Below are 15862 nucleotides of genomic sequence, written 5' to 3' on the forward strand. Positions count from 1 at the left end.
ACTGAAAGGTGATCAACAATTTATTGTCGGGTATTGGAATGGTAGCTAGGGTATTAATAGGATTATAGTTATGGTTTATCGTGTGAAAATTGTTACTCAATTTTGTTAATAAGTATGCCAGATGGAACAATTACAGCTTCTTTGTCCAAAATAAAAGATTGAAAAGCTCTAGCGCAAATGTGATCGTCTTTTTGTAGATTACAACCAATCTAATATTGTTCAAGTTTGATGGGGATGTTTATACAGGTTAGATTATCCATTAATAATAGCATCTAACTAGTGAGTACATATTTTACCATATTAACAATGTTTGGACCTTATATATATATGCACTAATTATGCTGTCAATAGAAATTTAGCATCGTGAGTGTGGGTTCGTGAAAAAAAGAATTCTTTATTCTTTTTTACAACAAAAACTCTATCTTTAGGTATCTCTCTTTGGTTCTGGTGACTGATTAAGGCTATTAAAATAGTTTAATAAAGATCAAACTATCTTTAATGAATGTCCAGATCAGAGTGGAGCAGCCATTATTTACTGGGCACTTTAACCCATTTTTAGTTATTTTTGGTAACTAATGTAACTAAACTATTTTAGTTCTTTTTTAATTAGTTTGTTGGGTAGTTTAGTAGGTAAAGTGACTACAGTTTACCTGTTTTGAAGTGGCAAGCGAAGTGGACCTCCGAGTCCAGAGAAAGGGAGCTCGTGACGCACCCGCAAGCCGCGACTCACTCGCCCTCGTCCGCAGCGCCCACGAAACGCGCCGCCGCCGCCGCCGTCACATCACAGCGGCCTCGCCGTCGTCTCGGCCGTTCCCCGCCGTACGGCCAGTTCCCCTCCAGCTGCCGGAGACCATGGCGAGCGGCCTGGACATGTCGCTGGACGACCTCATCAAGAAGTCCAAGTCCCGGCCCAAGGCAAACCCCGCGTCCTCGTCGGGGCCTGCCCGCCGCGCGCCACACCCCGCCCGCGCCGCGCCCTACCCACCGGTCGCTCTCAAGGTACGCCGCGTGCGCCCTGCGCCCTACTTGCCCCGGGTTCCCTCCGCCAGAAAACCCTAACGCCGCCGCCGCCGGCGGCCTGTGCCCACTCGTCCCGCCCAGGCCCGTGCCGCCGCCGACTCGCCCTACGGGGTCTACTCCGAGCACATCGCCACTATAGCCGCGGTCGCGCCGCCGCCGCCGGCGGCGGCCACAGCAAGGTCGCTCGAGACGGGGACGAAACTGCACATCTCCAACCTTGACTCCGGCGTCACCGTCGAGGATGTCCAGGTGCTACCCATGCTCCTGTTGCTTGGCAATTCACTCAGCAATTTGGCAATAGCTTCAGTTCTACTGTGTTATTTGAAGGACATAGGCTCCCTGTTTTTGTAATTATATGAGTGGGTTCAAAGTTACTGTACTTTCATGTGAATGAATCTAGCAGTACTATGTTTGGTGATTTGCCTTAGCTGTTTCTTGTAACGTTTTTTTCTTTTGGGAATCTTTGGTGTCATTTTGTCAATGGAGGAATGGCACAGTTTTAAAAGATTTAGCAAGAACCTTTTTGCGTCCAAAGCTTTCCCTTTTTCTTAGGCTTTCTTTGAAGAACTCACTTGACAGTTCTGTGGTCATATGGATCTATGGATGTCATACATCCACTCTTCCACACAAAAGGTTCTTGCTATCCTGATTGTTGGCAATACATTTATCATGTATATGATTTCAGACTATTAGCCTTAGCCAAATGAGCACAACTTTTATGCTTGTATGATGGAATTGATCTATTAGCATTTAGCATGACATGATTCTTTGAAAAAAAAAAGTAGTAGTCTATTTCTATGTAGTCCATAGTTGTGTGACCAAGTTGCAACATTCACTTTAGTGTTCACAATATGCAAATAAATTTAATATTTTTTGTCTGTAGCTTTCTGCGATATATAGATACTCTTTGGTCTTAATTCCTACTGTAGGATCAACTGATCCATGAAATTGTGAACACTAAAGTATCCTGTCTGTAGCTTTCTGCCATATATAGAATGAACTGTCCCCTGATTCTAGGGTCTTTCTTGTCCTTGATATACTGCATTTAACATTCTAAATACTTATGTCAGTCACATGAAAATAGGATATGTAGGTTCGTCATATTTATGTAATTTCTGCGAACGCATTCTTATCCTGTGATAAAACTTGATGGTTCAAGTTTTCATCTTGGAGGGACTGATACCTAAATCTTAGCCTTTTCTATTAGCAGTTAATCTCAATCGATGTGATAGCCCTGATGAGTTATGTTGTTCTGTCTCATCAGGAACTCTTCTCAGAGGTTGGGGAGCTCAAGCGTTATTCAATGAACTATGATAAGGATGGGAGATCCAAGGTTGAATGTTGACTGTACTCTTTCTTTCACTATCATTAGCACTTTTCTCATTTTGGACTCCTTTGAAACCTTCAATCTGTTAGGGAACTGCGGAAGTTGTCTTTGCAAGGAAAGTGGATGCTTTGGATGCTATCAAGAGATACAATGGTGTTCTACTTGATGGGAAGCCAATGAATTTAGAGCTCATTGGAAACAATGTCGAACCACCTCCCATGCCACCAATAATACCCAATCGTCCTTTGCAGAACTATAATGATATCCATAGCAGGTTGGTTCAACCAATTTATTTCTGTTATCCATCTGTCAATCTGTTTTAAGTACTACTTTGTATGGTTTAAGTGAGGATATTATGGAACCACTGTTTATGATATGGGGGGCGTGGTACCACTGTTTATGATATGGGAGGTACCAAATTTTGGTACCTTGGTACCAAAATCCACATTATAATTTCTGTATCACAATGTACCTTCTTGATGGACCGTTAAAAGGCTCAAGTGAGGATATTATGGAATATCCTAGGTTTGTTATGAGAGATATGGAAGGAAGAACAAGAAGATCTTTTTTGGACTTGTAGAATGATGGATGAAACTGAAATAAACAAATGTATTGTACAGCTTTTAGGGCTAATTATATGCGTACCCACTACTACATTTCTAATCTTGCTGTGTTAGAATTGCACTATAAAAGAAACACAACTTCTCCATTTTATCATGGCTGATGCTAGAATTGAGGGGCTGGGTTATCTAGTCAAGAAGTATATATGGCTTGTCATTTTTTTTAATATGCTGATCAACCTAGAAATATTTGTATGTATACTGCTGTGATTCATGATTATTTAGGTGTGCGCTGCCTTGTGAACAACATACAATTTCCACATACATCTTGTGTGAATGTTGCTAGATGCTTGCATGATTGGACTTCAAAGTATTTGCTTAAATTTGGTAATGCTTTTAGCATGCATCACTGTGCAAAGGCTGAAAACTAATAAATGCTCAGTGATTCACAGCCTATGATCATGTCCAGTCACCAGTTCCGCCCAATATATATACTAAATTAAGTACCGCTGTTGCTCCATCCCTCCACTGAAGAACATATGTTTAGTGTCGAATTCTAGTGCCATAGTAACACAAGACAATCCCTGCAGTAGCAATGGTTGTTTCCTTTGTTTTCTGTTCACCACACCATCTCATGCCAAATGAAAAAACAATTGTCTAAAACCATAGGTGGTTTCATTCTTGTCAAGTAGGTAGGGTTGGAATTGGTACACTAGGCAAATGCTCTGTAACAGCTACTTCATGTAGGAATTATTCAACTTGCGCCCTCCAGTCAAGGGCAAATAATATTGACCCTGGTACCAGGCCCATTCACCTTTGACAGTTTGTGCAATATATGTCAACAGGTATGCAGTTGGGACTGTGTGCTGATTAAGGATGTTACAGGCTTACAGGTGTGAATATTGTCGAGTAGCTTACTAGTATAGCCATGCTGATGACCTTTTAAGAGTGCTCCCCTCCTGTGATGGCCTTTGTGGTGCTTCTTACATTGTTAGTGATGGCACAGACTAGGTAAGCTTGGGCCAACAGAGAAGTGAATGTTATGACACGGGCAGTCATGCTTTGTATATTTGGTCACACAAGAGTATGTCTGGCAACCGTGGAACACAGTCCATTTTGCTCCTTTGTGGTCATTTACTCATTTCCATGTACTGCTTTGTGTTCCTTCCATCTGACAAGTCCTTGGCACTAATCCAGCCATGGGTCCCATCCATCCATGATACTTTACAGAACATACAGTTTTCATGCACCCCACCATGTAGCATAACATTCTGGTTACTTTGTTTGCAGTGTGCCTCAATCCCAAAGAGGTGGTCAGCGAAGAGCACCTCAAGGCAACGGTCGGGGTGGACGTAGTAGTCAAAGCAGTGGTGGCCGCGGACAGGGGAAAGGCCGAGGACAGGACAGTAATCGCACCGCCATCTCTGCTGCAGATCTCGACGCTGAACTTGACAAGTACCATGCAGCAGCAGTGAAAGAGGAATGAGGCTCTGTCGTTCTATTTATTACACGGGTGGGAAGGCGCCGGGACAGTGTGGCTTTTGCTTTAGAAGCGTGAAGTTACTATCTTAGCCCTAGTGTTTTATGCTAGAAATTTTTTGGGTCCATGGTACAACCATTCAGGCGTCTCTGCACCAAGATTCTAGTGTTTTATGTGTAGCATGAAGTTGTGGTCCTACTTTGCAGGATCTATCAATCATATTTGCAGCATTGTGTGCACTATTGAGAACAATTGGAAACCAACATTGTTGATGTGTCTGCCCTGATCCTGGGTCTTTTCTGTTGTATTTTAAGTAGTTTTGCCTTGCCTACCGAAGACATCAGGCAAACATGTTCCAGAGTCCAAGAGTTGATCTTGAATTGAGTCTGTGTTCTGTTCTGATTTTCTACAATTCTGTCTTGAATCTTTCTGCTGTGTTCTTCTCCCTCCATTCCAAATTATAAGTTGTTCTGTTTTTTCTATATATATGGTTTTTACTATATATCTAGGTACATAGTAGAAGCTATGTGCCTAGAAAAGCTAGAATGACTTACAATTTGGAACGGAGAGTGCCTCACACTGATTTCATGTGTTCAGTTCCTTGAGGGCTTCTCCGTTAAGACTTAAGACTACTCCACCCTGATGCTATAGTGTGATTTGCAACGGTTGAATTCCGCGCACAAGTTATATCTCTGTAATCATGTAGCATGTAATCAATGTGTATGTATAATACCACTCCCCCATTTCTGAAATACAAGATATTGAAGTTTTAAAATTTGTGCGTGGATTGCTTAACTTCATCGGTACATATCTGCCTTTTAAATTTTATCGATGCATGTATTTTAAACATCATATTTTGTAAAATGACTCCTGTAATTGGTAACCAAAATCAATAGCATGCATGTCTATCTTTTTAAACTATGACTTACAAGAAAATTAAGCAAGCTAAAAACTTGGTCTACGGAGGAAAACGTCCTCCCAAGCATTGTGGTCAACGTAGAAGATCTTTTACGCAGGCCGGAGACACGATTTTTTTACCTTTAAAAGACAGAGGAACGCGCCCGTGGGGGTTTGAACCTAGCACGCGTGGGTGCTACATGGACATCCTAACCGCTTGGTCTAGAAGCCGTTCATGTTAAAAACTAGAGTGATTAATTAATGATAGGTTAGTTAGCATTTTGCCAGACTAGTTTGGTTCGAGCATTACTTGAATACCTAACAATATTAGGAGTGTGTATCTATTTTTTTAGTGGACTAAGGCCTTGTTTGGTTTCCATAAGTCAGGTGACTTATTAAGTCAGGTGGCTGAAAATCAGTGACTTATAAGTCATGTCTGTTTGGTTGTAGATGACTTATAAGCTCATGCCTGTTAAGTGAAAGGTGTGGGCCCCATGCGAAAAGGGTGGTTTATAAGTTTTAAGCAGGGGTGAACCAGTTTATTTTTTATAAGCAGGGGTGACTTATAAGTTTATGGTGTTTGACAAAATCAGTCACTTATTTTACTTTTTAACTTATAAGTAGGTGACTTATTTGGAACAAACAGACCATAAAACCCTTGTACATGTAGTGTGGCTCTTGTTTTGGAAATGGGTCATCTTCAAGAGTGCAAAAAAAAGGCCAAAATAGTGGCTTTATGTGGGTACAAAAATAAAAAAATGTAATTTGGATTAAGAAAAAGTCTTCCTACAAGAGTGACCTATTTTCTATGTTCAAAACTTATTTTGAGATGGGATCCACAGAAGACTAAAACTTCTTTTTTTCCAGATGGGACCCACAGGCGACCAGGCGCGGCTGCCGCACTTGCCAAGCGCGGTATGGGGACGGGGAGGAGCGCAAAAAGTGAGAAGAGGGGCGGAATGGGCCGTTGGACACTTTGGGCCAAAGTCAAAATAAGTTTTGGGGCTCTTTTTTTGGAACTTAATGCTTTATATCAAAATTCCTATTTGTAAAAACCAATTCCCAGATAGGGAGCGTAACAACTAAACAATATTTCGGTACTGGCACTTCCCGAAGGATCCAGGCAGGGCTCCGACTACTTTAAAAATAGCTCTGGCTCTAGCTTCTCTAAAAAAGTGGCTTCTTCAAGAGCATCTCAAGAGTCTTTCTAAATCTCACTTTCTAAAACATCAATTGGAGAGCTATTTGTATAAAAATCGTTTTCTATAAATTTTCACTCTCCAACAGTTTTTCTATATCTCATGCGCACTCTAGAGAGCCATTGTCGTCTTCTATTTTTGGCTAGCGAAAAATCCGAAATAGAAGATGGCTATATTTAGATAACCATTTAGAAAAGTTGTTGGGGGGTAGTTTTTCACCAAAATCTCTATTCCTAGCATTTAGGAAGGATATGAAGAGTCTCTTGGAGATGCTCTAAAGGAGCTGAAGCCGTTTTGAAAAAAAACGATCGGCAAAATGGCTCCTCCTATTTTTCTGAAAGTGATGAAAGATGGCAAATGTCTATGATACCCTTACTTATTATTTTACTACGGTGTACATCTAGTTGAACCCAACCTAGAAAAATTGTTTTACAATTTTTTTATACTTCTGTGATTTATTACGTATTTTACAAGTTCGAGGCAATTTGATCCATTTTAGGAGAAGAAGCTAACAGTTGCTTTTGCATTGGAAACCCTGGTTTATTTCTAAATTAGTGGAGCCATTCTTTATTTTGTTTCTCTCTTGTATTTTTCCATTTGGAACCCTGTCTTTTCTCCTGTTCTTGCTAGCAACTCCTCGTCTTTCTTTACATATAGTGCACACAAGGAAAACTGGCCGGCTCTGCTCAGCTCGCTGTGACGCACGCGCCGGAGGGCCACTGCGTCATTTTCGCGCCATGGGAAAGGAGGAGCCCAAAGAAGCTTGTTTTGGTAGTTCCATGGGCTCAGTAGGAAAAAGGCTCCGGCTCCTTTTGGGCTTCGCCGGCGGAGCTGTTCTTCGGACCGTTTGGCAGGGCTTCGGCAGGAGCCGGAGCCGCTGGGTGAGCCCTGCCAAATGGCCCCTAATTGGAAATCTGTTACTCACAGCTCGGCATTCCGTACTCTGTGATTTTGCCGAGTACAGACTCTATCTTTTTTGTACGGATTCATAGCTAAAACGTCATTCTTTTTGGCACGGAGGGTGTATTGAGAAGAATCAAGCGCGCGGCGATATGCCAATATATAAAGTTTGTTTTACGCAACAAAACTTTAAAACCAAACAGTGCGCCAATATATATATTTCCTTCCACAGTAGTAGATTTTGTCACTCAGCAAGTGACAATCTCAATCACATGCATAAATTTGATCCAAATGACAGCAAACTCTAACGGCCTAACATCTGACAATCTTCCTAGCTAGTGACACCTAACCTTTTCCAATAAATAAATCGTACTTTATTTATGCCCTAAACTACATGACGTGTTTATAGGGGAACACGTAGACCGTGCTCCTCACTCTGTGCCTCCCATCGGACCCGACCACGGACGCCGAGGCACCGAGGCTGCCGTTCACCGACGCCAGCGAGCCGGAGACGCGTACCGTGAAGCTGAGCTTCTTCGTGTCCGTGCCGAAGGCGTGCTCGTCGGGCGTCACGGTGACGTCGACGCCGGACACCGCGCAGGTGACCGTGGCGCGGTACACCGAGTCAGCCGGGCCGACGTTGGTCACCGTGCGGGGGAACTCCGCGGCGAACGGCACCCCGTAGTTGAGCACGGGCACGGAGACGGACGGGTAGTTGAGGTCGCCGACGGCACCGTGGACGGACGGGTACTTGAGGCCGCCGATGGCGACGCCGCTGCGGGCGGCGCCCTCCTTGGCCGAGGCCGGCAGGCGGCGGCGGCCTGCTTGGCGCTGCTGCCGGTTAGCGTGGCGAGCTGGGACGCGTTGTAGCCCTGCGCGCACAGGAACGCCACATAGTCCGCCTCCGAGGCGTCGTACACGAGCCCCGGGTAGCGCGCGCCCAGCGGGTTCACCAGCCCCGCGCCGTACGCGAGCTCCGCCTCCGGGGAGGAGTCCGTCGTCATCGGGGTCGCCGTGGTCACCAGCGCCGAGAGCACGGCGGCGTGCGACCACGTCGGGTGGATAGACTTGACGTACGCCGCGGCGGCCGTCACGTGCGGGTTGGCCATGGACGTGCCCAAGATGATGTTGTACATGGTCCGCCGCGTGTCCGCGTCGATGTCGGACACCGACTTCGCCCCCGACCACGCCGCCAGGATCTCCACCCCCGGCGCACTGATGTCCGGCTTCAGGACGCCGTGGGTGATCCGATTAGGCCCGCGGGAGGAGAAGCTCGCCACGCTCGGCGAGGACGTGTCCTTGATAGTCACGCTGCTCTTCACTGTGGCCATAGGGTTCCTGCAAATCAAAAGCAAGCACGGTCAGAACACCACGACACGACATGAGTACGTGACCACTGAGAATTTTTTTTTTTAACATTTTTTTTTACGCCTCTCATCTAGGTACAACTGTAATATATGTTCATGACCAGATACACACACCAACACCACACACACTCACACCCACGCACACCTCAAGTACACAAATAGATCATACAACTACACCTATATTCCAAGATCGCGTCCTTGAAGAGATCACCGAAACCATCCAAGGCTCCGTAGACGACGGACGAATCGTAATCCCTTTGTAGCTCCACGCAAGAGAGGCCCTGTTAAAATGGGGAAAACCCCCGGTGGAAAATCATGGGTCGAGCAGAGCTCGAACCCACGACCGACCGCTGCACCACCAACAGCTTTGCCACACAAGCTACGGCTCATTCCCTATTTTTAATATTTTTTGTAAACTAATTTTAAATCTAATTCTATTTTTTTTAAACTAACACTTTTGCCCGCGCCTATTGCCATGGTGCATGGTGGTGCGGCAGGAGGATGATGTGGCGACGACCGGAGCTGCTGACCGATGACGTGGTAGGGTCTGCTACGCCACCGATCTTGGCGCGGCACTGACGCGTCATGGCGCATGGCGCGGCAGTACCTGGACGCAGATAGAAGATCGGCTACTGTCGGTGAGGATCGGCAGCGACGCGACCATGGACACCGGCTTCCTCGACCCCTCGCCGGTGGGCTCCGACCAGGTGCTCTAGTCCGACATGAGGTCGCGCAGCACGATCGACTACTGCGCGTCTAACCAGGGTGCCTTCTTCGACGATTTCATGGTGGCGATGACCAAGCTCGGGAGAATCAGAGTCAAGACGCTGGCCACCGGCGTCAAGATACGCCAGGACTGCGGTTCTCGAACTATTTGCTACTTAATCTCGCCGGCAGTGCTACTGCGACGCATTGAAACGAATATGAAGCAAATAAATAAAGTCCGTGCGCAAGTTGACAAGCCGCCACATAACATTTTCATTGGTTTGACATAAGTTCGACATAACATAACTAAGTCTGCAAGTTTCGAACACCAATATTCGTTTGACCTAACAAACTAAGTCCTAGGAGTGTAAGGATCCCTCGGACGCATCTGTCTCTTCGGATTTGTTGGCAACATATTGGGAGTGTAGCCAACGTCGGTGTGGTCGCGTTGCTGATACGTACGGCTCGTACCCTACAAGTATATGATATGCACGATTACTTATAATCTTTATGATCATTACTTCATGGAGCCTACGTATTTAAAAAAACTACCTTTGTTAGTACCTGTGAGGCTCTTTGGATATCAAGCGGGGCACCACCTAGTTGAGACATGTCGATCTCATCCTGCGGCCAATCATCCCACTAGTCGAGCTATCTGCGGACTCGTCCTACGGCCAATCATCCCACTGGTCGTGTTGTCTGTGGAAGCCTGGGGGGTTATCATCCTCGTCGTCCTCGGTTGCAAGGTTCTTCCCAGCGCTATGATGTGGTGGTGTACGCACTGCAAAAGTGGCATCTGTCACCGGCTGAGAAGAGTCGGCTGATGTCCTTAAAGAGGCTGAAGACGTGCCACCCGACACACTGGGAGTGGCAGTTCCACCCAAGGAGTGTCCATGCAGCTCAGCTTTCGAGCTAGCTTCCTACAGCTCTTCTTCACCTTCTGCATAAGTAGACGTTAAAGTTAGTGCATTTCCCAAACGTATATACACTAAAGAAACATTTTCGGAACGGACAAGTTTATGTTTACCTCCACAAAAGCCTCGAGAACGCCTGGCCCCTGTCCTCTAGACTCGTGAAGCCAGAACGCTGCTTCGTTGGACATCCTTGACAATCGTGTCGTCTGGGTATAGAAACGCGGTTGGACATTTTTAATATACATACTTAATACCAAATGAATAACAAATTATACCATTCAAGTATCTTACCATGTATCTTTGAAGCGGGGCTCTCTATAGTTATGTGTCCTCCCTAGTGGCAACGTCGTACATATCTTCGATCACATCATCCTCCGAGTCCTCGTTAATCGCCTCCTCAGTGTACGGGGGCTTGATATGTGTCCTCGTAGACCTATGAAGCCACCGCAGGTACTCGTCGAAGATGTGCTGATTGTGTGGAGGACCCACATGGACCGACTATCGTTCCCTGTTCTGCCACAAGTGGATGTGTGTGTTGTGTGTCACGCGCCAATCTTTGGTCTTGTATCTCTTCCTACGGTCATACCTGCAACAAAACGATGTTAGTTGTACCATACACACCTCTGAATTATAGCTTTGTTATTAATCGATAATGCACCCATGCAATTCTCGGTTGGTGGAGTAAAACGGAGGTGGGCAGCCTATCATTCTTCGAAACTGTCTACAGATCCTAATGGGCAAGTGAATCTCGACCACGTGGAAGAAAATAAGAGGGACGTTGCAGTGATACCCGTCTGACTCATCTCTAGTGACAGGACTGAGATAGTACTGGAGCTCCGAAGCTTTCCAAGGACACCAATGCACCTAAACATTTCGTAATTGAGTTAGGTTGTGATATAGTGTACATCGAACAAGACACGGGTATAATAGTAAAGAGAGCATAACCTGGTGCTGTGTCAGGACATCGAGACCATTCGTATACTCCCTCTACTTGCGCCTCATATTCCCTCTAACTAACTCTGCTTCCGTCTAGATATACAGAGTTATAGGGAGTGTATCATGCCCGTTCTATTGCTGTATTGAACACGATAATAAATTAGCCATTAATAATTTTATCATATATAACTGTCTCGAAGAATATAGTGAACTGAAGTACTTACCGGTAAACTAGTATTAAGGGGCCTCCCAACGGACCATCGTTCCCAACACCAAACCTAGAGTAGGTAGGAGCAACCTCTAAGGTTCGCATACCTTGAGGTACGACGGCAGGCAACGCATAGTTGTCGATACGTTCATGCCAGGACTGCGCTACACTAGCTGTATGTCGCTATGTTCTCCCACGGCTGGCGTAGTATGTCAAGGAATATCCAGCTGATGATGTTGCCCGAGGCATCTGGGAAGAGGAAAGCACCAAGGAAGTGCCAGAGCCACACTCTAGCGAACATGTCGATCTGAGCCTCCTCAGCCTGTGGGTCCAAGTAATCAAAGCGCTCTGTGATCCAGGACGACAAAACACCAGAACTTTTCTTGAAATTCACCAAAAAATGAGACTCGATGGCTGTAGAAAAGCAATGCAAGTATTAAATAGGCTTTGAAACCTCGTCGTCCGGTGGAAGAAAGCCAGTGAATTGAGTCACCTGCTCTCTCCAGTGATCGTTGTCAACTATACCCATCACTGGAAGTCCTCCCAACCAAAGGCCAAAGATAGCCTTCACATCCTACATGGTCAAGGTCATCTCGCCGCAAGGTAGGTGGAACGTGTGGGTCTCAGGCCTCCACCTATTATAAGAATAGAACGACTGTTAGTTAACTTAAATTTGTTATAAGAATGTTTATGTATAAAGAAGGCACTCGCACCTGTCTATAGCTTCAGTAAGTAGTGCTGGGTCAAGAGGCGGAAGACCGTAGTTGACAACACGGACAAGCTCGAGGAAGCCGGCACGCCGTATATACGTCGTGTAATGGTCGTCCCACTGGTGCGCCCTGGTGTGCGTGCAAGGCCTCAAAGGAGGCAAGACCACCTCTGCGTCGGTGTCACTCAAGATGTGTGTTCGGTGCTGGTCATCGTATTCCACCTCAAAAATGAGATACAACGGGTGCTGTGTGGGAGGGGTCATCCTGTTACAAATTGCTAAACAAAGGTTTAGAGTATTCAAATTAACAATATTCAAATTAACATTATGTAGCATTGTAAAATTTAAACTACTTGTTATGCAATACGAACATAATATGAAAGCACATGTATATATTCAAAGTAACATTAACAGACATATTAAACAACTTCACCAGGAAAATAAGCATTTGACGAAACTTCATCAAGTCATCTAAATCAATGTATCACGCACTACTAAGTACCGGCACTTGAAATCTAGTATCTATACTCAAAATCCCTAACTAAATAACTAACTATAAACTAAATAATAAATACCTAATCAATCCCTAAACCCAAAATCCTAACTAACAGTAACCTAAACCCTAACTACCTAACCAAACCTTAACTATACTAGAACACACAACCTCAAACCTAAAAACTACCTACCTAAATCACAAACAAATTCACTAACCTAACTATCCTAAATCACTAACCCTAATTATCCTAAATCACTAACTATCCTAAATCAATAACAATCATAAAACCCTAACGATCCTAAATCACTAACCTAACTATCCTAAATCACTAACTATCCTAAATAATAACAATCATAATAACATAAAAATCGAGAGGGAGGTACCTTGATATGAGCGGGCGGCCGTAATGCGCCGACGTTCGTGGCGAGGGCGCTGCGCGGCGGCCGTGAGCAGGCGGGCAACCATCCGGGCGCGTGAAGGCGCTGGCGGCGGGGCGCTGCGCGGCGTGCAGGTGGGCGGACGGGCTCGCTCGCGATATTTATCTGGTCCTGTCGCGCCATGCTCCGTGGCGCGTCAGTGCCGCGCCAAGATCGGTGGCACAGCAGACCCTGCCATATCACTGGTCAGCAGCCCCAGATGTCGCCACGTCATCCTCCTGCCGCGCCACCATGCATAGCGCGGCGCAGGCGTTTCGCCGCGCCATGGCAATAGGCGCGGCCAAAAGTGTTAGTTTTGAAGAAGAAAAACAGTGTTAGATTTAAAATTAGTTTAAAAAGTGTTAAAAATAAAAAAAAAATCACCACTGACATCTATGGCCATGCACGCCCTAGCCAGATTGGCACGTACCTGGTGGTGGTGTTGTAGTAGTCGACGATTTGGTCGTAGGCGTCGCGGTTGAGCACCATGGTCGGATGCGCATACAAGAAGGCGATGCTGTTGGCGCCGCCGTCGTCCGGCATGAGGCTGAACTGGATGGCACCATGAGCGCCCGTGGCGGCGAATGCGTACGTCGGAATCCATGTCGAAGCCGCACAGGAGCACGGCGCCCTTGTACCTCTTCCCCTTCAGCTGCTCCTCCGTGCAGCTCCCAGGGTCGACGAGCAGCGCCAAGATGAGGAAAAAACACACTGATAGAAGAGTTCGCCACGACGCGCCTCCCGTCGCCGAGCACGAGCTCGCTGACGATCTTGCGGTCGGTGTTGACCCCGTGACGACCATCCACGGCGCGACGTTGCTGACGGACCCCATCTCGGGGCCAACGTTGCCCGCGGCGACGGAGGTGACGACGCCCCGACGCATGGCGTGGAACGCGGCCACGGCCATCGTGTCGTCGGCGTAGTCGAAAGGGAGCGGGGTGCCGAGCGACACCGACAGCACGTCGACGCCGTCCGCGATCGCGTCGTCGAACGCCGCCAGGATGTCCTCGGCGGAGCACCCGGCCGATCCCCAGCACACCTTGTACACGGCCAGCCCGCCCAGGCTCGCGCCGGCGACGGGCCGGCCTGCGGCCGTCGACGCCGTGTGCGTGCCGTGGCCGTCCGTGTCGTGCGGCGACAGCGTCGTCCTGCCGTTCCGGTACGCGCGCGCTCCGATGATTTTGCTGCGCCGCCGCAACATAGCACGTAGATAGATAGATGTAAATAATGGCATGTCATCAAACGCGTGAATGAATGCGTGGCAGTGATAAGAGGTAGTACGACGACGTACTTGTTGCAGGTGAAGTTGGAGCAGACCCCCCTCCACTTGGCCGGCGGCGGCGGGAGGCCGTCGTCGGAGAAGGACTGGGACTCGGGCCAGATGCCGGTGTCTCGATCATGCGGATGATGACGTCGTTCTCGAAGGGCAGCGGGTCCGTCTGGTGCTGCTGCGGCAGCGGCAGGCCGATGAAGTCCCATGACCTCGTCGTCTGAGGCCTGTACACCACCTTCTCGTGGATGGACAGAACGGCTTCCTTCTCTGATGGAGAAGTCATTATTCAGATCAAATCCCATTCCCACCATGATCACGACGACCAAGTGCAGCACAGGTAGTACTAGTATGAAATTGATTCTCGATCTAAGAATGAAATGAATACACGGCAACAGTGTAACATTGTAGCAGTGTTATACCGGCGAGCCTGTTCCTCTCGTCGTTGGTGAGCCTGGCTGCGAAGCCGTGCAGGCCTCTCGAGTAGTGGTACACCACTCGGTCTGGAGCGCTGGAACCGAAACAAAGATAGATGAGACACAAACACACATGCAACCGTCACGACGACGTACTAAACATTCATAAGGAGTAGTAGCTTTTGTGTACGAAATGAACCTAGGAACGAACGAACGTACCTCCCATCTAACAACACGGTGCCGAGAAGGTCGTGGTGGTACGACGCGACTGCCGCGCCGGTGTCCTGCTCCGACGACGACGGCTCTGCCGCCGCGGGTAGCCTTTCCGTGAACACGATGTACACCTGCACGTACGTAGGCACGGCCTTGTTCGGCTGACCTTGAATCCGGCTTGATCCGCTTCTTTTTTTCATTCGAAACCGTATTTTTCTCTCGTAAAATTTTAGCGTGAACCGTGTATTCAGCGTGAACAGTATCTTTTTTTATGTCAGCCGAACGGTGGTGGTGGCGGCGGCGGCGGCGTCAGCGTCACCGCCATCGGTGGTGGTGGTGGCCGTCGTCGCATCGATCCTGCTTGCTCCGCCGGCAGCGGCGGCGGCCAGGGTGTGCACAGCGGGGGCATGGAAGAAGAAGAACGCGCTGAGCGAGGCAAGGAGGAGGAGGAGCGAGCTGCAGCTGGTTGCAGCCACCATTTCGAAAAGACGGAGATGGAGCGAGAGAGATGGAGATGGAATTAATGAGCCACGGTGGTACGGCATATTTATAGTGCCGGCTGGCGGTAAATCCGTGTTTAGCTCTTTTGGCCCTAGGTTCGCGTGTTGTTAAATTTGGTTTAATTTATTTTTTTAATCTGGAGCAGTGTTTTTCTCTCATATATTCCTCCAAATTCCTCCAAGCGAACGGGGTTTTTATAGTTCTCCCTCTAAAACTTTATACCCTGTCACATCGAATGTTATGACATATGCATGGAGTATTAAATATAGACTAAAAATAATTAATTACACAGATTATGACTAATTACACATATTATGACTAAAAATAA

The 15862-nt window shown here is 47.0% G+C and overlaps 1 protein-coding gene and 1 pseudogene across 1 annotated transcript; one reads left to right on the forward strand and one right to left on the reverse strand.

Moving 5' to 3' along the window:
- Positions 1-687: 687 nt before the first annotated feature.
- LOC136545428 (THO complex subunit 4B-like) lies at positions 688-4799 on the forward strand. Its single transcript, XM_066537446.1, has 5 exons — positions 688-999; positions 1102-1269; positions 2285-2353; positions 2437-2621; positions 4198-4799. The coding sequence occupies exons 1-5, from the start codon at positions 853-855 to the stop codon at positions 4391-4393; spliced, it is 765 nt and encodes a 254-aa protein (XP_066393543.1). The 5' UTR covers positions 688-852; the 3' UTR covers positions 4394-4799.
- A 2974-nt stretch (positions 4800-7773) lies between these two features.
- LOC136543506 (subtilisin-like protease SBT4.9) lies at positions 7774-15512 on the reverse strand (annotated as a pseudogene).
- Positions 15513-15862: the final 350 nt, after the last annotated feature.

The sequence above is a fragment of the Miscanthus floridulus genome, chromosome 3, assembly GCF_019320115.1.
Source record: "Miscanthus floridulus cultivar M001 chromosome 3, ASM1932011v1, whole genome shotgun sequence".
NCBI lineage: Eukaryota > Viridiplantae > Streptophyta > Magnoliopsida > Poales > Poaceae > Miscanthus > Miscanthus floridulus.